At 41.7% G+C, this 22,679-nt stretch overlaps 2 protein-coding genes across 7 annotated transcripts in view; one reads left to right on the top strand and one right to left on the bottom strand.

Annotated features, from left to right (window-relative positions):
• Nucleotides 1–1,845, top strand: LOC115172700 (interferon alpha-inducible protein 27-like protein 2A). Its single transcript, XM_029730395.1, has 4 exons — nucleotides 1–178; nucleotides 301–333; nucleotides 710–871; nucleotides 1,205–1,845. The coding sequence occupies exons 1-4, from the start codon at nucleotides 169–171 to the stop codon at nucleotides 1,297–1,299; spliced, it is 300 nt and encodes a 99-aa protein (XP_029586255.1). The 5' UTR covers nucleotides 1–168; the 3' UTR covers nucleotides 1,300–1,845.
• Nucleotides 1,846–7,825: 5,980 nt separating this feature from the next.
• The window catches only part of LOC115172696 (interferon alpha-inducible protein 27-like protein 2A), a 31,025-nt gene continuing 16,171 nt past the window's right edge, over nucleotides 7,826–22,679 (bottom strand). For 2 of the 6 annotated variants that reach the window (XR_003871469.1, XM_029730391.1), the window contains 5 exons: nucleotides 13,385–13,425; nucleotides 13,202–13,229; nucleotides 13,051–13,080; nucleotides 8,138–8,302; nucleotides 7,826–8,006 (listed from right to left, as the gene is read on the bottom strand). Coding sequence is in view for 5 of the 6 variants with exons in the window: in XM_029730391.1 (XP_029586251.1) it covers nucleotides 7,906–8,006; nucleotides 8,138–8,302; nucleotides 13,051–13,080; nucleotides 13,202–13,211 (306 nt within the window). In the remaining variant the exon portion in view is untranslated. Of the gene's footprint in view, nucleotides 8,007–8,137; nucleotides 8,322–13,050; nucleotides 13,081–13,201; nucleotides 13,230–13,384; nucleotides 13,426–17,843; nucleotides 17,866–22,679 lie in introns of those variants that run through there. The other 4 variants (XM_029730389.1, XM_029730390.1, XM_029730392.1 and 1 more) reach the window with 4 other exon arrangements.

Below are 22,679 nucleotides of genomic sequence, written 5' to 3'. Positions count from 1 at the left end.
CGTTTCCAATGCGGAATGCTTGAAATGTCCAATATGCACACCGAGATGGATACACACACCCTAAACTGACGCACTTAAGTTTCGTTTCCCCAAAAATTCTAGGCACTGCATTATTTAACCCTGACCGGGTCTTTTCCCCTGCAGTCACTGTTACAGTCACTGAGAGCCATGGGACTACGTGAGTAACCTAAACCCCTAATGTATCTGGCTAAATCTAAATTGTGTGAAGTAGGCTAATGTGGCAAACAATTTTCATGTAATTATATTTGCTCATTGTACATCCTTGCTTTTTTTTAACAGTTACCTTTATTGGGCTCACAGCAGCAGGAGCAGGTGAGACATATGCCATGCTATTTAAAAATCGACTCTGTGACAATTAAAACGGTGATATATTATCAGATTACCCTGTGTCAATGTCATTTCAAACTAAAAACTGATGATAAGAAGACAATATGAAATGTAATAGAAATACCAATATTGTGGATAGCGTAGTATAAGTAGACTAAGCTACCAGCAAAATGCCAATTCAACCCATGGTTACAGGTGCATAATAAAAAGCATAGCTAGCTACACATGTTAAATCATTTACCGTTTTCACATCTAATTTTGAGAGATTCCATTTTTTGTTAACATTTAACCCAATAACTTCAATATGCTACTTAGCCAACTGTAGTAGGCTACAATTTAAATGTTTATTTTAACTTTTAAGGGGGAGCGGCGGTCTTGGCTCCATTTGCCCTAGGAGCTGCAGGGTTTACTGCCGCTGGCATCGCCGCAAACTCTCTTGCAGCCAGCATGATGGCATCCGCAGCCACTGCAAGTGGCGGAGGTGTGTTGGCTGGAAGCACCATTGCCGTTCTGCAGTCGGCAGGTAATCGGTCACATTTTGTTTAAATATCATATTTAAAAATCTGTTTACATAATTGTTTTGTGTCCAATACAGTGGCAACCTTACAGAGAACCATATTGTCAATGAATTGCTATTAGAGTCACAGAATCAATAGGAATATGATCTTGTGATAATCCCCAACTATACCTTGATCATCTCTCTTTATGATCTATTTCTTCCACCTTTATTTTGCACATTAGAACATTGAAGACCTCTTATTTTCAGACAAGACAAGGCTATGATACCCTGGTGCCTGAGGTACATTCTGTTGTGAAGGCCACAGTGACAGATGTATGTTGTGTTGTTTCCCTCTAGGTGCAGCAGGGTTAGCTGGGTCTACAACCGCAGCGGTGGCTGGTGTTGGAGGAGCAGTGGGATGGCTCGCCGCTGCAGCAGCTGCACTCATCTGATGATCCAAATATTGATGATTGATAGCTGTCCCTCTCTTGTCAAAGAGAATATTAATCTCAAAGAGCACCTCTTTAAACAGAGGATTTTTAAAAATGATTTATTTGGGGATACATATAAACACTTGATAAGACGGTGAAGGAATGCTTTGTGTTAAAAAAAATGGTTATATTTTAGTTCATATCTGCAATATTTTGTGCAATGAAGGCAAATAATGACTGACTTGTTCTGTTTGGACATCTTGGTCAGCTGCACTTTCAAGCCCAGGGCTTTTTTATACCTAACTTTTTACTTTTTCATATTTCAGTTTAATACCTTCTTTATCTCAATCAAAGGTCAGGTGTTGCCAGATATAATGTAAACATTTGTCTGGTGTCTTTGTCTCTACATACAGTATGTGTCAGCTAGGGATGGAAATGAGTTTAGTCTTTGCAACATGATGTTTTCCAATTGAGTTGAGTAGGCGGCTTTCTTCAAATCTGTACCTCACTGGTCTGTTGTACAGTGCAGTGGTGTAAAGTACTTAAGTAAAAATACTTTAAATACTACTTAGAACGTGTTTTGGAACTTTTTGGAGTATCTGTAATTTACTATTTATATTTTTTCCAACTTGTACTTTTACCTCACTACATTCCTAAAGAAAATAATGTACTTTTTACTCCTTACATTTTCCCTGATACCAAAAGTACTCGTTACATTTTGACAGGAAAATTGTCCAATTCACACACTTATCAAGAGAACCTCCCTGGTCATCCCTACTGCCTCTGATCTGGCGGACTCACTAAACACAAATGCTTAATTTAATATAAGGAATTTGAAATCGTTTGTACTTTTACTTTTGATACTTAAGTACATTTTAGCAATTCCATTTACTTTTGATACTTAATTTTATTTAAAACCAAATACTTTTAGACTTTTAACCAAGTAGTATTTTACTTGTTGGCTTTCACTTTTACTTGAGTCAATTTCTATTAAGGTATCTTTACTTTTACTCAAGTATGACAATTGAGTACTTTTTCCACCACTGGCACAGTGTCTATGGCTGCACTGATATGTCCTCCTTTAAGTGTTAATGGCAGACTACACCAATTGCCATATTGCAGTCACATACTGTACAATCCATTATACTTTGTGATACGATAATACAAAATTGGGGAAAAGGAAATTGACCCTGCCAACTATTAGCCCTCACTAAAAAACCACCACCCCTTTCCACCATTTAACCCTATCTAATCCTACTCCAGGCCAACTGTCTGGGGTTTTTAATTTAAAGACCCTTTCTCCCTTCGGTCTCAACGTAGATATAGCTCTGAAGCCATTCTTGGGATTATTGTGTTTTTGCTATGCATTGTAAATGTTTGTTGGCCTATGTAGCCAAATTGTATCTATGATCGGATGTTATCCATCCATGCTTTTTTATATGTTCTATTTATATCTGTAAATCAACCAATGAAATCAAGCTTGGTTCAAATCAAGCCACCATGATTGCAGACACCTGTGTGTCTCCTTTCAAAGGATATAAATTAGTGGCCTGCAGTGTTTGTCATTATACCCTGATGAATACAGCTTGTCTGCCGAAACATTGGTTATAAAATGATCGCATTTGACCTCCTAGAGTGCAAGGCTCTCCTTTTCAAGTGTTCTACTCCGCTAGCCATCAACTTGCGTAAACAGGTGTTGTTTATTTTGCCTCCAGTAGGGTGAACAGGCCATAGTTTGGGTGGCTGAGGTCCTTGATGATCTTCTAGGCCTTCCTGGTGATTTGGGCTGACCACACCACCCTCTGGAGAACCCTGCGCTTGTGGATGGGGTAATTGACGTACCAGGCGGTAATACAGCCCGACATGATGCTCTCAATGGTGCATCTGTAGAAGTTTGTGAGAGACTTAGTGGCCAAGCCAAATGTCTTCAGCCTCCTGAGGTTCTTCACCACATTGTCCAGTAGCTACAGTGCATTTGGAAACTGTTCAGATCCCTTCCCTTTTTCCAAAATGTTTTACGTTACAGCCTTATTCTAAAATCGATTAAATACATGTTTTTCCTCAATCTACACACAATACCCGATAATAACAAAGCAAAAACAGGTTTAGAAAATGTTGCTAATTTATTACAAATTAAATTAAAAATACCTTATTTACATAAGTATTCAGACCCTTTGCTATGATACTCGAAATTGAGCTCAGGTGCGTCCTATTTCCATTGATCTTCCCTTAGATGTTTTGACAACTTGATTGGAGTCCACCTGTGTTAAATTCAATTGATTGGAAAGGATTTGGAAAGGCACACACCTTTCTATATATAAGGTCCCACAGTTGACAGTATATGTCAGAGCAAAAACCAAGCCATGGGGTCAAAGGAATTGCCCATAGATCTCAGAGACAGGATTGTGTTGAGGCACAGATAAACCCTTTTTTGCTGCCTAACCAATGACTGTGCTGTGTACAGCGGCACTTGAGGGGAGTCAATTTGTAAAAAAATAAAATAAACAATGCTATATCTGTGCGCTGACTAGGCCTACTGATGTCCTATTCCGTTTGAGGGAGAGCGTGAAGATGAGGAGGACCAGAGGTATTTTTATTTTATTCCACATTAGCTGCTGCCAAGGCCAAAACTGCCAAGGCAGCAGTTAATCATCCTGGGGTCCAAAGCTTGCTACTGATTTAATTGATTTTAATTCAAATTAAATGGACATGATTATATAAAACCATGCTTTAGTCCGGAAGCTTTATGCTAGAAACAAGCTGACGTGACTAAGACGTGACTCCGATGCATTTGCGATATCTTTGGTTTGTCTCTATGACATTCAGAGGCTGCGCTACAACCTTCTATAGCCGAAGAGCAGTGGGTTTACTGCAATTTTTTATGTAAAATGTTAAATAATAATTAATCATTGTGATCTTGCAGGACATTGATTCAGCTTTTTCTTGCAAGACACTGATTAAGCTTTTACTTTACTAAACCAGCATCATTGTGAGAAGTGATAATCTTCTATTTGTAGTAATAATAAGTGATGAGTACAACTATTAGATCTAGAATTCATTGAGGATCAGCTATTTCAGTTGTAACTGGTTCTGTTGCGCTACATTTTTTCAGTTGATAGACAACTTTAGCACTGTCCCAAACTTAGACAATAAAATCTAATTTTATTAGTCACGTGCGCCGAATACAACAGGTGTAGACCTTACAGTGAAATGCTTACTTACGAGCCCCTAACCAACAGCGCAGTTTCAAAAAATACGGATAAGAATAAAAGAGCAGCAGTAAAAAATGTAATAATATATACAGAGGGGTGCCGATACAGAGTCAATGTGCGGGGGCACCGGTTAGGTGAGGTAGTATGTACATGTAGGTAGAGTTAATTAAAGTGACTATGCATAGATGACAACAGAAAGTGGCAGTGGTGTGGAGAGAGGGGGGGGGCCTTCCTCTGACCCCGGCTGGTATAGAGGTCCTGGATGGCAGGAAGTTTGGCCCCAGTGATGTACTGGGCCGTTCACACTACCCTCTGTAGTGCCTTGCGGTCAGAGGCTGAGAAGTTGCCATACCAGGCAGTGATGCAACCAGTCAGGATGCTCTCGATGGTGCAGTTGTAGAACCTTTTAAGGATCTCAGGACTCATGCCTATTCCCTGAGGGGGAATAGGTTTTGTTGTGCCCGCTTCACTACTGTCATGGTGTGCTTGGACCATGTTAGTTTGTTGGTGATGTGGACACCAAGGAACTTGAAGCTCTCAACCTGCTCCACTGCAGCCCTGTCGATGAGAATGGGGCCGTGCTCGGTCCTCATTTTCCTGTAGTCCACAATCATCTCCTTTGTCTTGATCACGTTGAGGGAGAGGTTGTTGTCCTGGTACCACACGACCAGGTCTCTGACCTCCTCCCTATACGCTGTCTCGTTGTCGTCGGTGATCAGGCCTACCACTGTTGTGTCATCGGCAAATGTAATGATGTAATGTGATGTTAAACCTTTAATGTGAGAGAATTGTATTCCCTTTCAAGTTTAACTAAGTCATTGGCCTGCCCCCGTGACCACAGACATGATCAGGCGTCATAGAAGCGCCATTTCTACTGTTACGAATAAAAGCCCCTCCTAAAAAAAATCCTCTTTAGACTGAGCAAACCCACAGCGTGAGCTGTGATTGCGAATAGTTTAGACCATGCATACCTTGGTGTAAGCTGAAATGGCACAGGTTTGAGTACCAAAACTAGAAAACTATACCACGTGGAGCATTGGCTAAACGGCTGGAAATGGTTAAACTCTGAGACTATCGATCCCTACAGAATAAGAGCAAATCTTAGATACTAATTACTAGTCTGCAGCTAGAAATTATGTAAACCTGGGACGAGAATATTGACAACCACCCAAACATCTATTCTATGTGAACATTTCTCAATGGTACTCTGAAGTATCCATTCTAACCACACAAGATTTTGATCTTCAGGGAAACAGAGAGACTCGGAAGAACTCTCCAGCAGACGGACCGGATTCCAACAGAAAGATCACAACGACACATGGGCGTAAATATATATTGATTGCAATTATTCCCGAATGAGTGAGTGTTTATGTGAAAAGGATTAGCATTTCAATTAATATATTTATCAACTGTGTGTAGTGATACTTTTTGTCTTTCCCGCTTCTTTCTCAGTCCACACCCACTTCCCTTTGTCCACCAAGCCGTCATATCGGCTTAGCCCACTAGGGATTCTTCCCTATCCTTTGTTAGTAACCAATATCTACTGTTTGTTTGTTTATGCATTTCTGTGATTATTTAGTTAGTAAATAAATGATTAAGCCAATTGGTGTATGGATGATTTATAGTAAATGATGGGCTCGTGCAGATAACCAACAATTTACAACGTTTGGAATGAGACTTACGTGATGTAATGTAATAATTAATTAATAGAAGACTAATTGATCAGATAAAGTATCTGAAGAGATATTCAGAAAATTATAACTTTGTAATCTGAAGATTTTCCGTGGTGCCCCGACTTCCTAGTTAATTACATTTACATGATTAGTTTAATCGAGAATTTATTTGATAAAATAACAGGTCTTCACTTTTAATGATGCCAAAGACACGACACCACATATCCTGAGTCCGCATTTATTGACGCTGGGGATTTTAAAGCAAATTTGAGAAAAAGGCTGCCGAAGTTCTATTAACACATTGACTGTAGTACTTGCGTTGCTAAAACACTCGAACACTGCCACTTCAACTTCCGGGAAACTTACAGGGCCTTCCCCGCCCTACCTTGGCATTCTTGGGCACAGGGACTATGGTGGTTTGCTCAAAACATGTAGATATTACAGACTGGGACAGGGAGAGGTTGAAAATGTCAGTGAAGACACTTGCCAGCTGGTCAGTGCACATCCTGGCAATCCGTCTGTGGCCTTGTGAATGTTAACCTGTTTAAAGGTCTTACATTGGCTACGGAGAGAATGATCATACAGTCATCCGAACAGCTGCAGGTGTATTGTAATGGAATTCACAAATTGGTGAAAGGACCTCAGGGACTTTAGGTCACCCTTGTATTGAATGAAAATGTAACATTTCCAAATGACCAGGTTGGGCATCTCATTTAGAATGTGAGATTACATAACACAGTGGTCAGATTCATGGCCAGCTGGTCAGATAGAGGTCACAATTATGACCAACTGGTCATACGGTGAGAAAAATGTAATATTCTGGTCGTTAGAAAGACCAACATTTTAAGGGAATTTGTCAACCAGTTTGTGACCAGAATAAGACGTCACAAAAATACATCATATTGACATCTTTTCAACCAGATTTTGCCCACTGGGTTCCCGTTTACTTAAAAGGATAGTCCACACAATTCACAAACTGCAGGCCTGTTTGCAGACGTAGTACATCCTACACTTTGGGTTGGTTTACCTAGCCACTGTCAAAGATCAAGCATTTTCTAATAAAAAGACGAAGTGAATACGATATTTTACATGTAAATGCCCAAAACAGTGATCTCAAAGAAACGTCAAATCAAGACAATGAACTCATTTATTTAACGAGGCAAGTCAGTTAAGAACAAATTCTTATTTACAATGACGGCCTACCCCAGCCAATGCTGGGCCAATTGTGCACCGCCCTATGGGACTCCCAATCATGGCCAGATGTGATACAGCCTGGATTCGAACCAGGGACTGTAGTGGTGCCTCCTGCACTGAGATGCAGTGCCTTAGACTACTGCACCACTTAGGAATGGGCACCCCGTCCACATTAGTTGGACTACCATTATTTTCATTGCTTATAAATCTTCAATCACAAATGTCATTTCATACAGACAAATTGAATTGACCAATAACTACAACCTCATTGACACATTTTTAATATATTTACTTCAGCAAGGGCAGGCATTGCAATACTCACTAATCTTTTCATATTCACTAATCAACCTCCACACATCCTTTTTATCAGTCAGAAAATCAATGGAAACATTCAGTAGCCTCAACACTATGCTATAGTCAACTTCTCTATCCTGAAGCTCAGCACATACAGTATGGGACAAAGACACATTTTCAGTATAATCAATTTTATTATCAATATAATCATAGCGAGGATGAGACCCCAGCGTCAGTACGGCTGAATGTTAAGGTCACCCCCTGAACTTAGAGGACACCCATCCCACCGCTCCACCGGCTGCCGCGCCTACACTTCCCACAACCGCTGTGGCCACACTGGTGAGTCCTGCAGCTCCTAGAGGAACAACAAGATAAATAGGACTTATGTACAAACCACGAGTTAAAATAATGACCTCAAGACAGTCCTGATAAATTCAGTTTCCAATTATTTACATTACATTGAAAAACGCAATTTGTCGTCTTTACCTGCTGACTGTAGAGCAGCAACAAGACTCCCTGCTGCTACCCCACCTCCATTGGCCACAGCTGCAGAAGACATCATGCCTGCTGCGGTTGATCCAGCTGCAACCCCACCAGCACCGAACCCCATCGCTCCCAAAGCAAAAGGGGCCATGAACACTGCTGCCGTACCTGTCAGGTCCAAACAAACCTTTTAACAAGCAGACAAAAACACAGGAGTTCTGGGTCACACCTACCATAAGGAGATATGGCACTACTGTCATGTGCAAGAGGGCAAAATTACAGTGCAGAATGGTCTTCCCATACTGTTATTTAAATTTTAACAAACATTTGTTTTGACAGTGGATTATTTGTATAGTCCACACTACCGCTGCGCTTTCATAGTTCACACTACTGTTAGTTAAGCCATGGGAAGTTCTAGAACCTGCTAGAAGACTCAGACTGTTTTCTGAGGAGTAAGAATGCATTCTGCTGCACCAGACAGATCAGATTTCCACCAAACCAGAGAAAGGGCCATAAATCTAGCCTGCCAGAGTAAGTTTCTCTCTCTCTATCTAGAGAGATGTTCATATACACGTTTGTTGATTTGTATATGCTGCTATGTGAATATCCTTTGTTCCTGAGAGAGAGAGAGATATGAGATGTATATAAACTCAGCAAGAAAAGAAACGTCCTCTCACTGTCAACTGTGTTTATTTTCAGCAAACTTAACATGTGTAAATATTTGTATGAACATAAGAGTCAACAACAGACAAACTGAACAAGTTTCACAGACATGTGACTAACAGAAACGAAATAATGTGTTCCTGAACAAAAGGTGGGACAAAATCAAAAGTTAATCAGTATCTGGTGTGGCCACCAGCTGCATTAAGTAGTGCAGTGCATCATCTCTTCCTCATGGACTGCACCAGATTTGCCAGTTCTTGCTGTGAGATGTTACCCCACTCTTCCACCAAGGCACCTGCAAGTTCCCAGACATTTCTGGGGGGAATGGCCCTAGCCCTCACCCTCCGATCCAACAGGTCCCAGACGTGCTCAATGGGATTGAGATTCGGGCTCTTCGCTGGCCATGGCAGAACACTGACATTCATGTCTTGCAGGAGATCACACACAGAACGAGCAGTATGGCTGGTGGCATTGTCATGCTGGAGGGTCATGTCAGGATGAGCCTGCAGGAAGGGTACCACATGAGGGAGGAGGATGTCTTCCCTGTAACTCACAGCATTGAGATTGCAGGCAATGACAACAAGCTCAGTCGGATGATGCTGTGACACACCACCCCAGACCATGACGGACCCTCCACCTCCAAATCAATCTCGCTCCAGAGTACAGGCCTCAGTGTAACAGGCTGACTACACTGCTCGCGTGATGTGCGCGAGCATTGCAAAATAAATTTAGAGATCTATATTATTCAATTATTGCACCCACGCTGCTCGCGCGCCAACAAGCGTCTGCGTTGCCAAGGGCTAAAATAGAAGTCAGTTCTATTTCTGTCTAGAGGTCGACCGATTAATCGGAATGGCCGATTAATTAGGGCCGATTTCAAGTTTTCATAACAATTGGTATTTTTGGCCACCGATTTGCCGATATTTAATATATAAAAAAAAAAAATTATATATATTTTTTTACACCTTTATTTAACTAGGCAAGTCAGATTAAGAACACATTCTTATTTACAATGACGGCCTAGAAACGGGGGTTAACTGCCTTGTTCAGGGGGGATTCGTTTTTGCAACCTTCGGTTACCAGTCCAACGCCCTAACCACCTGCCTTACATTGCACTCCACAAGGATTAACAGGCTGACTACCTGTAACGCGAGGGCAGCAAGAAGCAAAAGGTAAGTTGCTAGCTAGCATTAGACTTAGATCGTTTTTTATATCTTAACATAATCACTAGTTAACTACACATGGTTGATGATATTACTAGCTTATCTAACGTGTCCTGCGTTGCATATGATCGATGCGGTGCCTGTTAATTTTCATTGAATCACAGCCTACTTCGACAAACGGGTGTTGATTTAACAAGCGCATTTGCGAAAAAAGTACTGTCGTTGCACCAATGTACCTAACCATAAACATCAATGCCTAACAGGAATATTTAGACTTAGTCACCCATTAGATAAAATACGGAACGGTTCCGTATGTCACTGAAAGAAAAAAAACTTTTGTTTTCGAGATGATAGTTTCCAGATTCGACCATATTAATGACCCAAGGATCGTATTTCTGTGTGTTTATTATATTATAATTAAGTCTATGATTTGATAGAGCAGTCTGACTGAGCGGTGGTAGGCAGCAGCAGGCTCATAAGCATTCATTCAAACAGCCCTTAGCTGTGCTTCAAGCATTGCGCTGTTTATGACTTCAACCTGGGTGGGTATAATTTGTGGAACGTTCCAACAGGAATCTATTCCAAAAACTTCGTAAATAACAAGGTTTCCAAAAAACAACGCATACAAAATTGTATAGCGGCAGAATAAGATACCGGGTAGGGAGTGGTCTATTTCATTGCGTTTTTCACTCATCACGTTTATTCCGAAAAATGTCTGTCCTCACATGTCTGATTGCCTATGGACAAACATTAAGAATAAGCTACGTGGTGAGTTGATGCCCATTCGGCAGCTAGTTAGGTTTGTATGCGTTGCTACTTTGTATGCGTTGTTGGTTGGCAACCTTTTACTTTACGTTTTTTGGAACAGATTCCTGTTGGAACGTTCCACAAATTATACCCACCCCTTCAAGCCTATCAACTCCCAAGATTAGGCTGGTGTAACCGATGTGAAATGGCTAGCTAGTTAGCCGGGTGCACGCTAATAGCGTTTCAAACGTCACTCGCTCTGAAACTTGGAGTAGTTTTTTCCCTTCCTCTGCATGGGTGGCTGTTGTCGATGTGTTCCTGGTTTGAGCCCAGGTAGGAGCGAGGAGAGGGACGGAAGCTATACTGTTACACTGGCAATACTAAAGTGCCTATAAGAACATCCAATAGTCAAAGGTATATGAAATACAAATCGTATAGAGAGAAATTGTCCTATAATAAATTAATAACTACAACCTAAAACTTCTTACCTGGGAATATTGAAGACTCATGTTAAAAGGAACCACTAGCTTTCATATGTTCCCATGTTCTGAGCAAGGCACTTAAAACATTAGCTTTCTTACATGGCACATATTGCACTTTTACTTTCTTCTCCAACACCTTGTTTTGCATTATTTAAACCAAATTGAACATGTTTCATTATTTATTTGAGGCTAAATTGATTTTATTGATGTATTATATTAAGTTAAAAATAAGTGTTCATTCAGTATTCTTGTAATTGTCATTATAAAACAAAAATAATCGGCATCTTGGTCCTCCAATAATCGGTATCGGCGCTGAAAAATCATAATCGGTCGACCTCTAGTTCTGACGCAGATCGCGTTGCAAGTCCTGCCTCTCCCATCTCCTCATTGGTTATACCCACGTGGGTGACTAAAATACGAACGAGGTTGGTGGCGGTAATGCACCTAACTTATGAAAGTTGCCAATCTAAATATAAAGTCAAGAGAAGAAAAAGCCTAGAAGGAGGAGCGATGACTAGAAACGATTCAGTTGACCGTTTTGTGTGTGGATTAATTGTCGGAGTAGAGGACCTTGTGCATTTCAGGTAAAATAACTCAATGTTTATATCCCTGGACAAATTAGCTAGAAACAGCAAGCTAGCTAAATATGACAAATTAGCTAGCAAGTGCGTGCTAGCTAAATTGCCATAAAGGTTTAATGTTTTTCGACCTGTCCCCAAATTAATGTAATTGGTTCAGAGTTTGTTCTGATATTCTAACCTGCGTGTCGTGATCGTGTTTGGTGTGGGGGGACAAAATAAAGGTATGGCAAACGTGCGCAGCCAGTTTGGGTTCCGTGTAACGCTCATTCCTTCAACGATAAACGCGAATCCAATCATCCCCCCTGGCGAGACAAAACCGTGACGTCAGTGAAGAGCACTTTTTGCCAGTCCTGTCTGGTCCAGCAACGGTGGGTTTGTGCCCACGAGGGTGAGGTCTGGTGAGGACCGGCATTACAACAGGCCTACAAGCCCTCAGTCCAGCCTCTCTTAGCCTATTGCGGACAGTCTGAGCACTGATGGAGGGATTGTGCGTTCCTGGTGTAACTCGGGTAGTTGTTGCCATCCTGTGCAGTTGTTGTTACACATGGTCTGCCACTGCGAGGACGATCAGATGTCCGTCCTGTCTCCCTGTAGAGCTGTCTTAGGCATCTCACACTACGGACATTGCAATTTATTGCCCTGGCCACATGTGCAGTCCTCATGCCTCCTTGCAGGATGCATAAGGCATGTTCACGCAGATAAGCAGAGACCCTGGGCATCTTTCTTTTGGTGTTTTTCAGAGTCAGTAGAAAGGCCTCTTTAGTGTCCTAACTTGCCTACCGTCTGTAAGCTGTTAGTGTCTTAACGACCGTTCCACAGGTGCATGTTCATTAATTGTTTATGGTTCTTTGAACAAGCATGGGTAACAGTATTTAAACCCTTTACAATGAAGATCTGTTTAGTTATTTTGATTTTTACAAATCATCTTTGAAAGACAGGGTCCTGAAAAAGGAACGTTTATTTTTTTGCTGAGTTTATATCTATGTACAAATGTATATTAATACTGTCATATCTATACATGTTTCTTTCCCTTTAGAACAAGTTTATTCCTAAATAACTGAAGAGTGTGTGTGTTAATACTATGGGTGGTGGTAAAACTCTGGATGTGAACATATCTGCTTGGTTCTTGCCGGATTGCCTGTAGTGGGGTCAGACCAAAGTAGAGTCAGCATTAAGTGAGGGCATGTACAGCCAATCGCACAGATGGCTCCAGCTAGCCGTTTTTACAGTCGTATCTGCAACTGTTCATTCTAAGAAGAATTGATAAAAGGATACTTTACCAGTTCCAACTGCCATGGCAATCACAGATACTAAACAGAGGAACAAGCATACATGGGTCATCATCATTATTATGGTTAACTAATGCAATATTTTTCTTAGACAAAGCAGTTACATTGCCAAAACTTACACCAAACAATGAACTATACTCACCAGACACCATTTTCTTGGATTCAAATAGCTAAAAGTGTGATAAAGATTCAGTTAATGTTGTTGTTAGTGACAAAAGATCTGCCAGCATTCTCACTTAGGCTATAGCAGAAGGACACTGCTGGTACAACGCTAAAACATGGAATACAGCATTATAACAGAATAAATCAAAAATGTACATTTTACCTTCCCGTTTTAGGCGTTGTTCAATGGAGACTCTTGGTAGGCTATAATAAATTACAAAAAAAGCAGACAAATCAATATAAGACCACTTCTTGTAAGATCACATTCAGTTTCAGAATGTTTATTATGATCAAGTCCAGAGTACAGTCAATAACTCTGGTTGCCTACAGTGAGTCAGATCTGTAACTGATCTACTGGACAAATACATTTATGGTAAGCTTCAGAGTTTAACAGCATTGGCATCCAATATGTTGCATTACTGCCCCCAAATGGACAATATCAACCCATTACACTGATACAAAAGGGGAAAGGATTACCAAAGATGTACTACAACTAAACCAAGATAAACCACAGCCTGTCGTTTAAAATGGGAACAAACGAGTCAGTAGGCAGAACAAGAAAGGGGGTGGGCAGAGCCAAGCACGAGCTAGCGAGATCCTATCTGCTTATTTCCGTTAGGGAAAGACTGCTCTGAAATGCACGTGCAATAACGCAATACGCCTTTGCACTCCTAAACAACGCAATTTAACAACTTTTACAAAAGGGTCAACTCTACAAAACTTTGTCCACTCTGTTCATAACATATTCTAGTTTTGAGAACTGAAAAATTGTATTGAGATCAAATATTTCATTGATGAGAAAATGTGCAGAATGTCAGACAAAATCCATCTCGTTCCGCCTTCTCTCACATATTTGGTAGTGGGTGGAAACACCAAGCGGATGCTCCACATTTATACCTCCGGTGAAATAACTAACTGTCATTGTTCTGTGGGATTACTCCACCTTTATGATATCATAGCGGTCCACAAACCAGTGCATGCCGCCACCTACTGTGCTGGAATGTACGATCAATAATGATATGCCCAATTCAGAACTACATTGAAAATAAAACTCTAAACCAAATATATCCCCAACTTCTACCACACCATCCCCCAAAAACCCTTCCCAACCCCATTAAACTTGATCTATATCATGCTGAAACACTCCACCCTTGTTCAGCATATCAACCACAATTTCAACAGTAACATCTGTTACCCCAATATCTCTTTTGACGTCTCAACAACCTTCAACCTGGCATTTCTGCTTTGCACAACCATAGTCGTATTTATAGTCTTACCAATAAAATCAAAAGTGGCCTTTGACACCACACATTCATGAGCACAAGATTTCTGAACAGGCCTCGAAACCCTGCCAGGACCATCAGAAGCACCAGCCCCAACAGCAGGTCCACTTACTACAGGTACATCCATGTCAGATCCATCAGTCTGACAGTAGGTCCACTTACTACAGGTACATCCATGTCAGATCCATCAGTCTGACAGTAGGTCCACTTACTACAGGTACATCCATGTCAGCTCCATCAGTCTGACAGTAGGTCCACTTACTACAGGTACATCCATGTCAGATCCATCAGTCTGACAGTAGGTTCACTTACTACAGGTACATCCATGTCAGATCCATCAGTCTGACAGTAGGTCCACTAACTACAGGTACATCCATGTCAGCTCCAATGGGCCACACTATAGTTCTAACAATCTGTTCTACGGCCTCTGCAAATGACACATCTTGACTGATCCTTTATCTCTGAGCCTCTCTGTACGTGGCATCCGCCAAATGTTGCACAGTGTTCTCTCCCACAATTACTGCACTTAACCTTTACATTGCTTCCACATTCACCGTAATCATGAGCCCCTCCACACATATTTTCTCTCCTTTACGTTGAACAGCTACATGCCCCATTCTTTGGCATTTAAAACACTGCAGTGCATGAGACAAATTCTCTAATAGTGAAATTAAGGAAACCTATCTGTACTTTTCCCAACAAGACTTTCTCAAACCTCAGCGTCACTGATAACCTTGCACTTCTTTGACCCTCTTTCCTACTGATCAACCTTTTGGCCTCAATCACTGCCTTCCTTCACATTGTCTTCAACATCATCTGTGAACATAGATATATCGGGACCCCAGTGATGACTCCCCTCAATCTAGCATAAGCACCAGGGACATGGCTTTTAACCTTCTTCCCATTAACCTTTTCCATTTTCAGAGTCTACCCTTGCGGAGCCTGGCTACCACACAATATTAATATCTACCATTTCCAATGAACCAAGCTAACTCCCCTTAACCTACCTCTTTCTCTATGGCATTATTTAGTCAGATAGGGTGTAAGTGAGGCCCATTACTCTACCTCAAACAACAACTGAAAATAAATAGTCACCTTGGTGGACTCCCAAATGCTGCTGCTAGGACGGCCCAATTCTGATATTTTTTCACTTGGTCTTTTGACCAATCAGATCAGCTCAGAAAAATATCTGATACGAAAAGACCTTATGTAATTTATCAAAATACCAATTAGTATAAAAAAAATAATTGGGTTGCCTGTGTAAACACAGCCTTCTTGGCTTATTTGGTGTTTGGCAACCAACTTCACAGGTTCAAATGTTCTCCTTGATTAGTTAAAGTCATGTGCACCTGAGTCAGACTGCTAGAGTGAAACACCACCAAATGACAATTAGCAGTTAGTGTGTGCAATTGGTAATCAGTGCAGGTGTGGTGATACTGATGTTTGTTACATAGCAGTTAGGAGAACTAAATGAAATTGTATTTGTCACACACACAGAATACAACATATATTACTGTGAAACACTTACTTACAAGACCTTAACCAAAAATGCAGTTAAGAAACAGATTTTTTCTTTGTAAAACAAATAAGCAATAATTAAATGTGCAAAAAAAAAGTATAGCGAGGCTGCATACAGGGGGTACAGAGTGAATGTGCGGGGGCACCTGTTAGTCGAGGTAATATGTACATGTAGGTAGAGGTAAAGTGACTATGCATGGATAATAAACAGAGAGTAGCAGCAGTAAAAATGTGGGTGAGGGGGACAATGTAAATAGTCCGGGTAGCCATTTGATTAGCTGTTCAGGAGACTTGGCGTTCCAGTACCGCTTGCCGTGCAGTAGCAGAGAGAACAGTCTATGACTAGGGTGGCTGGAGTCTTTGGCAATTTTTTGGGCCTTCCTCCGACACCGCCTGGTATACGCTGCGTGCACAATTATTAGGCAAATTGTATTCCTCTGGATTAATTTTATTGTTGAACACACACAATGCTCTGTCAATCCCAAATGTTTAACAAAGGAAAAGTGAGTTTTGTCTTTCTCAGGGAAATATATAAGTGTGCACAATTATTAGGCAACTAAATTACAAAAATAATTTCTCTCAACTCACTTGTTTATTCTCAATTTTTAGAGTAAGTGTAACAGATAAGTAACACAAAATGATAATTATATAACATTTTTGGCCATGAGCCTTCCATCCATGGAGTCTGTCAGTTTCTTGATCTGTTCACGATCAATTTTAGCTGAAGCAGCAACCACAGCCTCCCAAATGCTGTTCAAAAAGGTGTATCGTCTTCCATCACTGTAAATCTCACGTTTGAGAAGGGCCCACAAGTTCTCAATAGGATTTAAGTCAGGTGAGGAAGGGGGCCAGGTTGTGATTCAGGCATCTTTGAGGCCCTTGCTGGCTAGCCAAGCAGTGGAGTACTTGGATGCATGTGATGGAGCATTGTCCTACATAAAGATCATGGCCTTCTAGAATGCTGAGGACTTCTTCCTGTACCACTGTTTGACGAAAGAATCTTCCAGAAACTGGCAGTAGGTTTGGGAGTTAAGTTTCAGTCCATCTTCAACCCGAAAAGGTCCAACTACCTCATCCTCAATGATAGCAGCCCATACCAGTACCCCTCCTTCAACTTGCTGGCACCTGACTCAAAGTGGTGCCCATTACTGATCCAGCCACAGGCCCATCCATTTGGTCCATCAAGAATCACTTTCATTTCATCTGTCCATAAAACCTTTGAAAATCTGTCTTCAGGTATTTCTTGGCCAAATCTTGACGCTTCAACTTGTGAATCTTATTCAGTGGTGGTCTTGTTTCAGTCTTCTTGACCTTGGCCATGTCTCTGAGCACTTGACACCTTGTACTTTTGAACACTCCAGGTAGGTTGCAGTTCTGGAATACGGTGGCACTGGAGGATAATGGGTTCCTAGTAGTTTGACGTTTAATTTTTCTCAAGTCTTTTGCAGTTAATTTGCGCCTTTTCTTCCCCATGCGTTTTTTGCGCCCCAGTTGACTATTCGCAACAAACGTTTGATTGTCCGGTGGTCACACCTCAATAGTTTAGCTATTTAAAGAGTGTCGCATACGTCTGAAAGGCATTTTACATTTTGGGCTTTTCAGTGTCAGTTAAATCTTTTTTGGCCCATTTTACCTGAGGTAATGAGGCTGCCTAATAATTATGCACACCTTGATATAAGGTGTTATTCACTTTCGCCACACCCTCCCTCATTACACAAATACATATCACCTGAAAATGATTAAATCCAATAAGCATTCAAGTTTATATGGTTTGGAGTTCGAAAATGTGAATATAAATAATGATAAGATCAGAATACTCACTTGCCTAATAATTGTGCACGCAGTGTAGAGGTCCTGGATGGTAGGAAGCCTACTAATACAACAGGTTAGGATAATTAATGTGGCAGGTTAAGAGAATAAGGTTTGGGTTAGGAAAAGGGTTACGGTTAGGCTTAGCTAAGATGCTACATTACACTCTAGTTATTTAGCAGACGCCCTTATCTGTGCATACAGTTTCATACTTTTTATTCATACTGGTCCCCTGTGGGTATCAAATCCATAACTCTTGCATTACTTCATGCTCTCGCGCGGGGGATTATCCAGCTAACCAGTTTCCCATGCATTGTCAATAATTGTTTCTAAACTAACCCGGGTGTAATATAATTTCGGCCACTGGTTGGTTTTGTGGCGCTACTCTGATTTCCCCATAAAGAACGCTATAAACATGGAGAGGTGCATATTATTCTGGCCACATGTTGCTTGCGGTCCAAACACTTAAAAATACACACCCGTGTCTTATGCCCTCGGGGGAATCCCCGAAGCCATCTTGGAGGGGGGTCCAAATAAAATGTTATGTTAATGCAAGTGTAGCAAAATGCTTGTGCTTCTAGTTCCGACCATGCAGTAATATCTAACAAGTAATCTAACTTAACAATTTCACAACTACCTTACACAAACAAGTGTGAAGGAATGAATAAGAATATGTACATAAAAATATATGAATGAGCGATGGCCGAACGGCATAGGCAAGATGCAGTAGATGGAATAGAGTACAGTATATACAAAATGAAATGAGTAATGTAGGGTATGTAAATATTATATAAAGTGGCATTGTTTAAAGTCGCTAGTGATACATTTCTTCATTATTAAAGTGGCTAGAAATGAGTCAGTATGTTGGCAGCAGCCACTCAATGTTAGTGATGGCTGTTTTACAGTCTGATGGCCTTCAGACAAGCTGTTTTTCAGTCTCTCGGTCCCCGCTTTGATGCACCTGTACTAGAGGTCGACCGATTAATTAGGGCCGATTTCAAGTTTCCATAACAGTCGGTAAATCTGTATTTTTGGCCACAGATTTGCCGATTTTTTTATCACCTTTATTTAACTAGGCAAGTCAGATTAAGAACACATTTTATTTTCAATGACAGCCTAGGAACGGGGGTTAACTGCCTTGTTCAGGGGGGATTCGGGGATTTGTTTTTGCAACCTTCCTGTTACTAGTTCAACGCTCTAACCACCTGCCTTACATTGCACTCCACGAGGAGCCTGCATGGCAGGCTGACTACCTGTAACGCGAGGGCAGCAAGAAGCCAAGGTAAGTTGCTAGCTAGCATTAAACTTATCTTATAAAAAACGATCAATCTTAACATAATCACTAGTTAACTACACATGGTTGATGATATTACTAGTTTATCTAACGTGTCCTGCGTTGCATATAATCGATGCGGTGCCTGTTAATTTCTCATCGAATCACAGCCTACTTCGACAAACGGGTGATGATTTAACAAGCGCATTTGTGGAAAAAAAGCACTGGCATTGCACCAATGTACCTAACCATAAACATCAATGCCTTTCTTTAAAATCAATACACAAGTATATATTTTTAAACCTGCATATTTAGGAAATATTGCCTGCTAACATGAAATTGTGTCACTTCTCTTGCGTTCATTGCACGCAGAGTCAGGGTATATGCAACAGTTTGGGCCGCCTGGCTCGTTGCGAACTACTTTGCCAGAATTTTACGTAATTATGATATAACATTGAAGGTTGTGCAATGTAACAGGAATATTTAGACTTAGGGATGCCACCCGTTAGATAAAATACGGAACGGTTCCGTATTTCACTGAAAGAAAAAACGTTTTGTTTTCGAGATGATAGTTTCCGGATTCGAACATATTAATGACCTAAGGCTCGTATTTCTGTGTGTTTATTATATTATAATTAAGTCTATGATTTGATAGAGCAGTCTGACTGAGCGGTGGTAGGCACCAGCAGGCTCGTAAGCATTAATTCAAACAGCACTTTCGTGCGTTTTGCCAGCAGCTCTTCGCAATGCATTGCGCTGTTTATGACTTCAAGCCTATCAACTCCCAAGATTAGGCTGGTGTAACCGATGTGAAATGGCTAGCTAATTAGCGGGGTGCGCGCTAATTGTGTTTCAAACATCACTCGAGACTTGGAGTAGTTGTTCCCCTTGCTCTGCATGGGTAACGCTGCTTCGAGGGTGGCTGTTGTCGATGTGTTCCTGGTTTGAGCCCAGGTAGGAGCGAGGAGAGGGACGGAAGCTATACTGTTACACTGGCAATACTAAAGTGCCTATAAGAACATCCAATAGTCAAAGGTATATGAAATACAAATCGTATAGAGAGAAATTGTCCTATAATAATATAATAACTACAACCTAAAACTTCTTACCTGGGAATATTGAAGACTCATGTTAAAAGGAACCACTAGCTTTCATAAGTTCCCATGTTCTGAGCAAGGCACTTAAACATTAGCTTCCTTACATGGCACATATCGCACTTTTACTTTCTTCTCCAACACTTTGTTTTTGCATTATTTAAAATCAAATTCAACATGTTTCATTATTTGAGGCTAAATTGATTTTATTGATGTATTAAGTTAAAATAAGTGTTCAATTGTTGTAATTGTCATTATTACGAATAAATAAAAATCAGCCGATTAATCGGTATCGGCATTTTTTTGGTCCTCCAATAATCGGTATCGGCGTTGAAAAATCATAATCGGTCGACCTCTAACCTGTACTGACCTTGCCTTCTGGATGATAGCGGGGTGAACAGGCAGTGGCTCGGGTGGTTGTTGTCCTTGATGATCTCTTTGGCCTTCCTGTGACATCGGGTTGTGTAGGTGTCCTGGAGGGCAGGTAGTTTGCCCCCGGTGATGCGTTGTGCAGACCTCACTACCCTCTGGAGAGCCTTACGGTTGTGGGCGGAGCAGTTGCCATACCAGGCGGTGATACAGCCCGAGGATGCTCTCGATTGTGCATCTGTAAAAGTTTGAGAGTGTTTTTGGTGACAAGACGAATTTCTTCAGCCTCCTGAGGTTGAAGAGGAGCTGCTGCGCCTTCTTCACCACGCTGTCTGTGTGGGTGGAACATTTCAGTTTGTCCGTGATGTGTACGCTAAGGAACTTCCCACCTTCTCCACCATTGTCCCGTCGATGTGGATAGGGGGCTGCACCCTCTGCTGTTTCCTGAAGTCCACGATCATCTCCTTTGTTTTGTTGACATTGAGTGTGAGGTTATTTTCCTGACACCACACTCCGAGGGCCCTCACCTCCTCCCTGTAGGCCGTCTCGTCATTGTTGATAATCAAGCCTATCACTGTAGTGTCGTCTGCAAACTTGATGATTGAGTTGTAGGTGTGCATGGCCACAGAGTCATGGGTGAACAGGGAGTGCAGGAGAGGGCTGAGAACGCACCCTTGTGGGGCCCCAGTGTTGAGGGTCAGCGGGGTGGAGATGTTACCTACCCTCATCAACTGGGGGCGCCCCGTCAGGAAGTCCAGGACCCAGTTGCACAGTTCGGGGTCGAAACCCAGGGTCTGGAGCTTAATGACGAGTTTGGAGGGTACTATAGTGTTAAATGCTGAGCTGTAGTCGATGAACAGCATTCTCACATAGGTATTCCTCTTGTCCAGATGGGTTAGGGCAGTGTGGTTGCGATAGCGTCGTCTGTGGACCTATTGGGGCGGTAAGCAAATTGGAGTGGGTCTAGGGTGTCAGGTAGGGTGGAGGTGATATGGTCCTTGACTAGTCTCTCAAAGCACTTCATGATGACGGAAGTGAGTGCTACGGGGCGATAGTCATTTAGCTCAGTTACCCTCGCTTTCTTGGGAACAGGAACAATGGTGGCCCTCTTGAAGCATGTAGGGATAGCAGACTGGGATAAGGATTGATTGAATATGTCCGTAAACACACCAGCCAGCTGGTCTGCACATGCTCTGTGGCCGCGGCTGTGGATGCTGTCTGGGCCGGCAGCCTTGCGAGGGTTAACACATTTAAACGTTTTACTCACGTTGGCTGCAGTGAAGGAGAGCCCACAGGTTTTGGTCGCGGGCCGTGTCAGTGGCACTGTATTGTCCTAAAAGCGAGCAAAGAAGTTGTTTAGTTTGTCTGGGAGCAAGACATCGTGGTCCGCGACGGGGTTGGTTTTCTTTTTGTAGTCCGTGATTGACTGTAGACCCTGCCACATACCTCGTGTCTGAGCCGTTGAATTGCGACTCTACTTTGTCTCTATACTGACGCTTAGCTTGTTTGATTGCCTTGCGGAGGGAATAGCTACACTGTTTGTATTCGGCCATGTTTCCGGTCACCTTGCCCTGATTAAAGCAGTTGTTCGCGCTTTGTTTCGCACGAATGCTGCCATCAATCCACGGTTTCTGGTTGGGGAATATTTTAATAGACGCTGTGGGTACAACATCACCGATGCACTTGCTAATAAACTCGCTCACCGAATCAGCGTATTCAATGTTATTGTCCGACTCTATGCGGAACAAATCCCAGTCCACGTGATTGAAGCAATCTTGAAGCGTGGAATTAGATTGGTCGGACCAGCGTTGAACAGACCTGAGCACGGGCGCTTCCTGTTTTAGTTTCTGTCTATAGACTGGGAGCAACAAAATGGAGTCATTGTCAGATTTTCCGAAAGGAGGGTGGGGGAGGGCTTAAAATGCGTCGCGGAAGTTAGAGTAACAATGATCCAGAATGCTTCCAGCCCGGGTCGCACATTTGATATGCTGATAAAATTTAGGGAGCCTTGTTTTCAGATTAGCCTTGTTAAAATCCCCAGCTACAATAAATGCAGCCTCAGGATTTGTGGTTTCCAGTTTACATAGAGTCAAATGAAGTTCTTTCAGGGCC

Source organism: Salmo trutta, chromosome 33 (assembly GCF_901001165.1).
Source record: "Salmo trutta chromosome 33, fSalTru1.1, whole genome shotgun sequence".
Taxonomy (NCBI): domain Eukaryota; kingdom Metazoa; phylum Chordata; class Actinopteri; order Salmoniformes; family Salmonidae; genus Salmo; species Salmo trutta.
This window is presented reverse-complemented; position numbering and strand designations above follow the sequence as displayed.

Excerpts from the sequence above, each read along its gene's own strand:
- LOC115172700 (XM_029730395.1), top strand. Across the intron at positions 334-709 it reads GCTCACAGCAGCAGGAGCAG|GGGGAGCGGCGGTCTTGGCT; the intron begins GTGAGACATATG and ends TTAACTTTTAAG. Across the intron at positions 872-1,204 it reads TGCCGTTCTGCAGTCGGCAG|GTGCAGCAGGGTTAGCTGGG; the intron begins GTAATCGGTCAC and ends GTTTCCCTCTAG.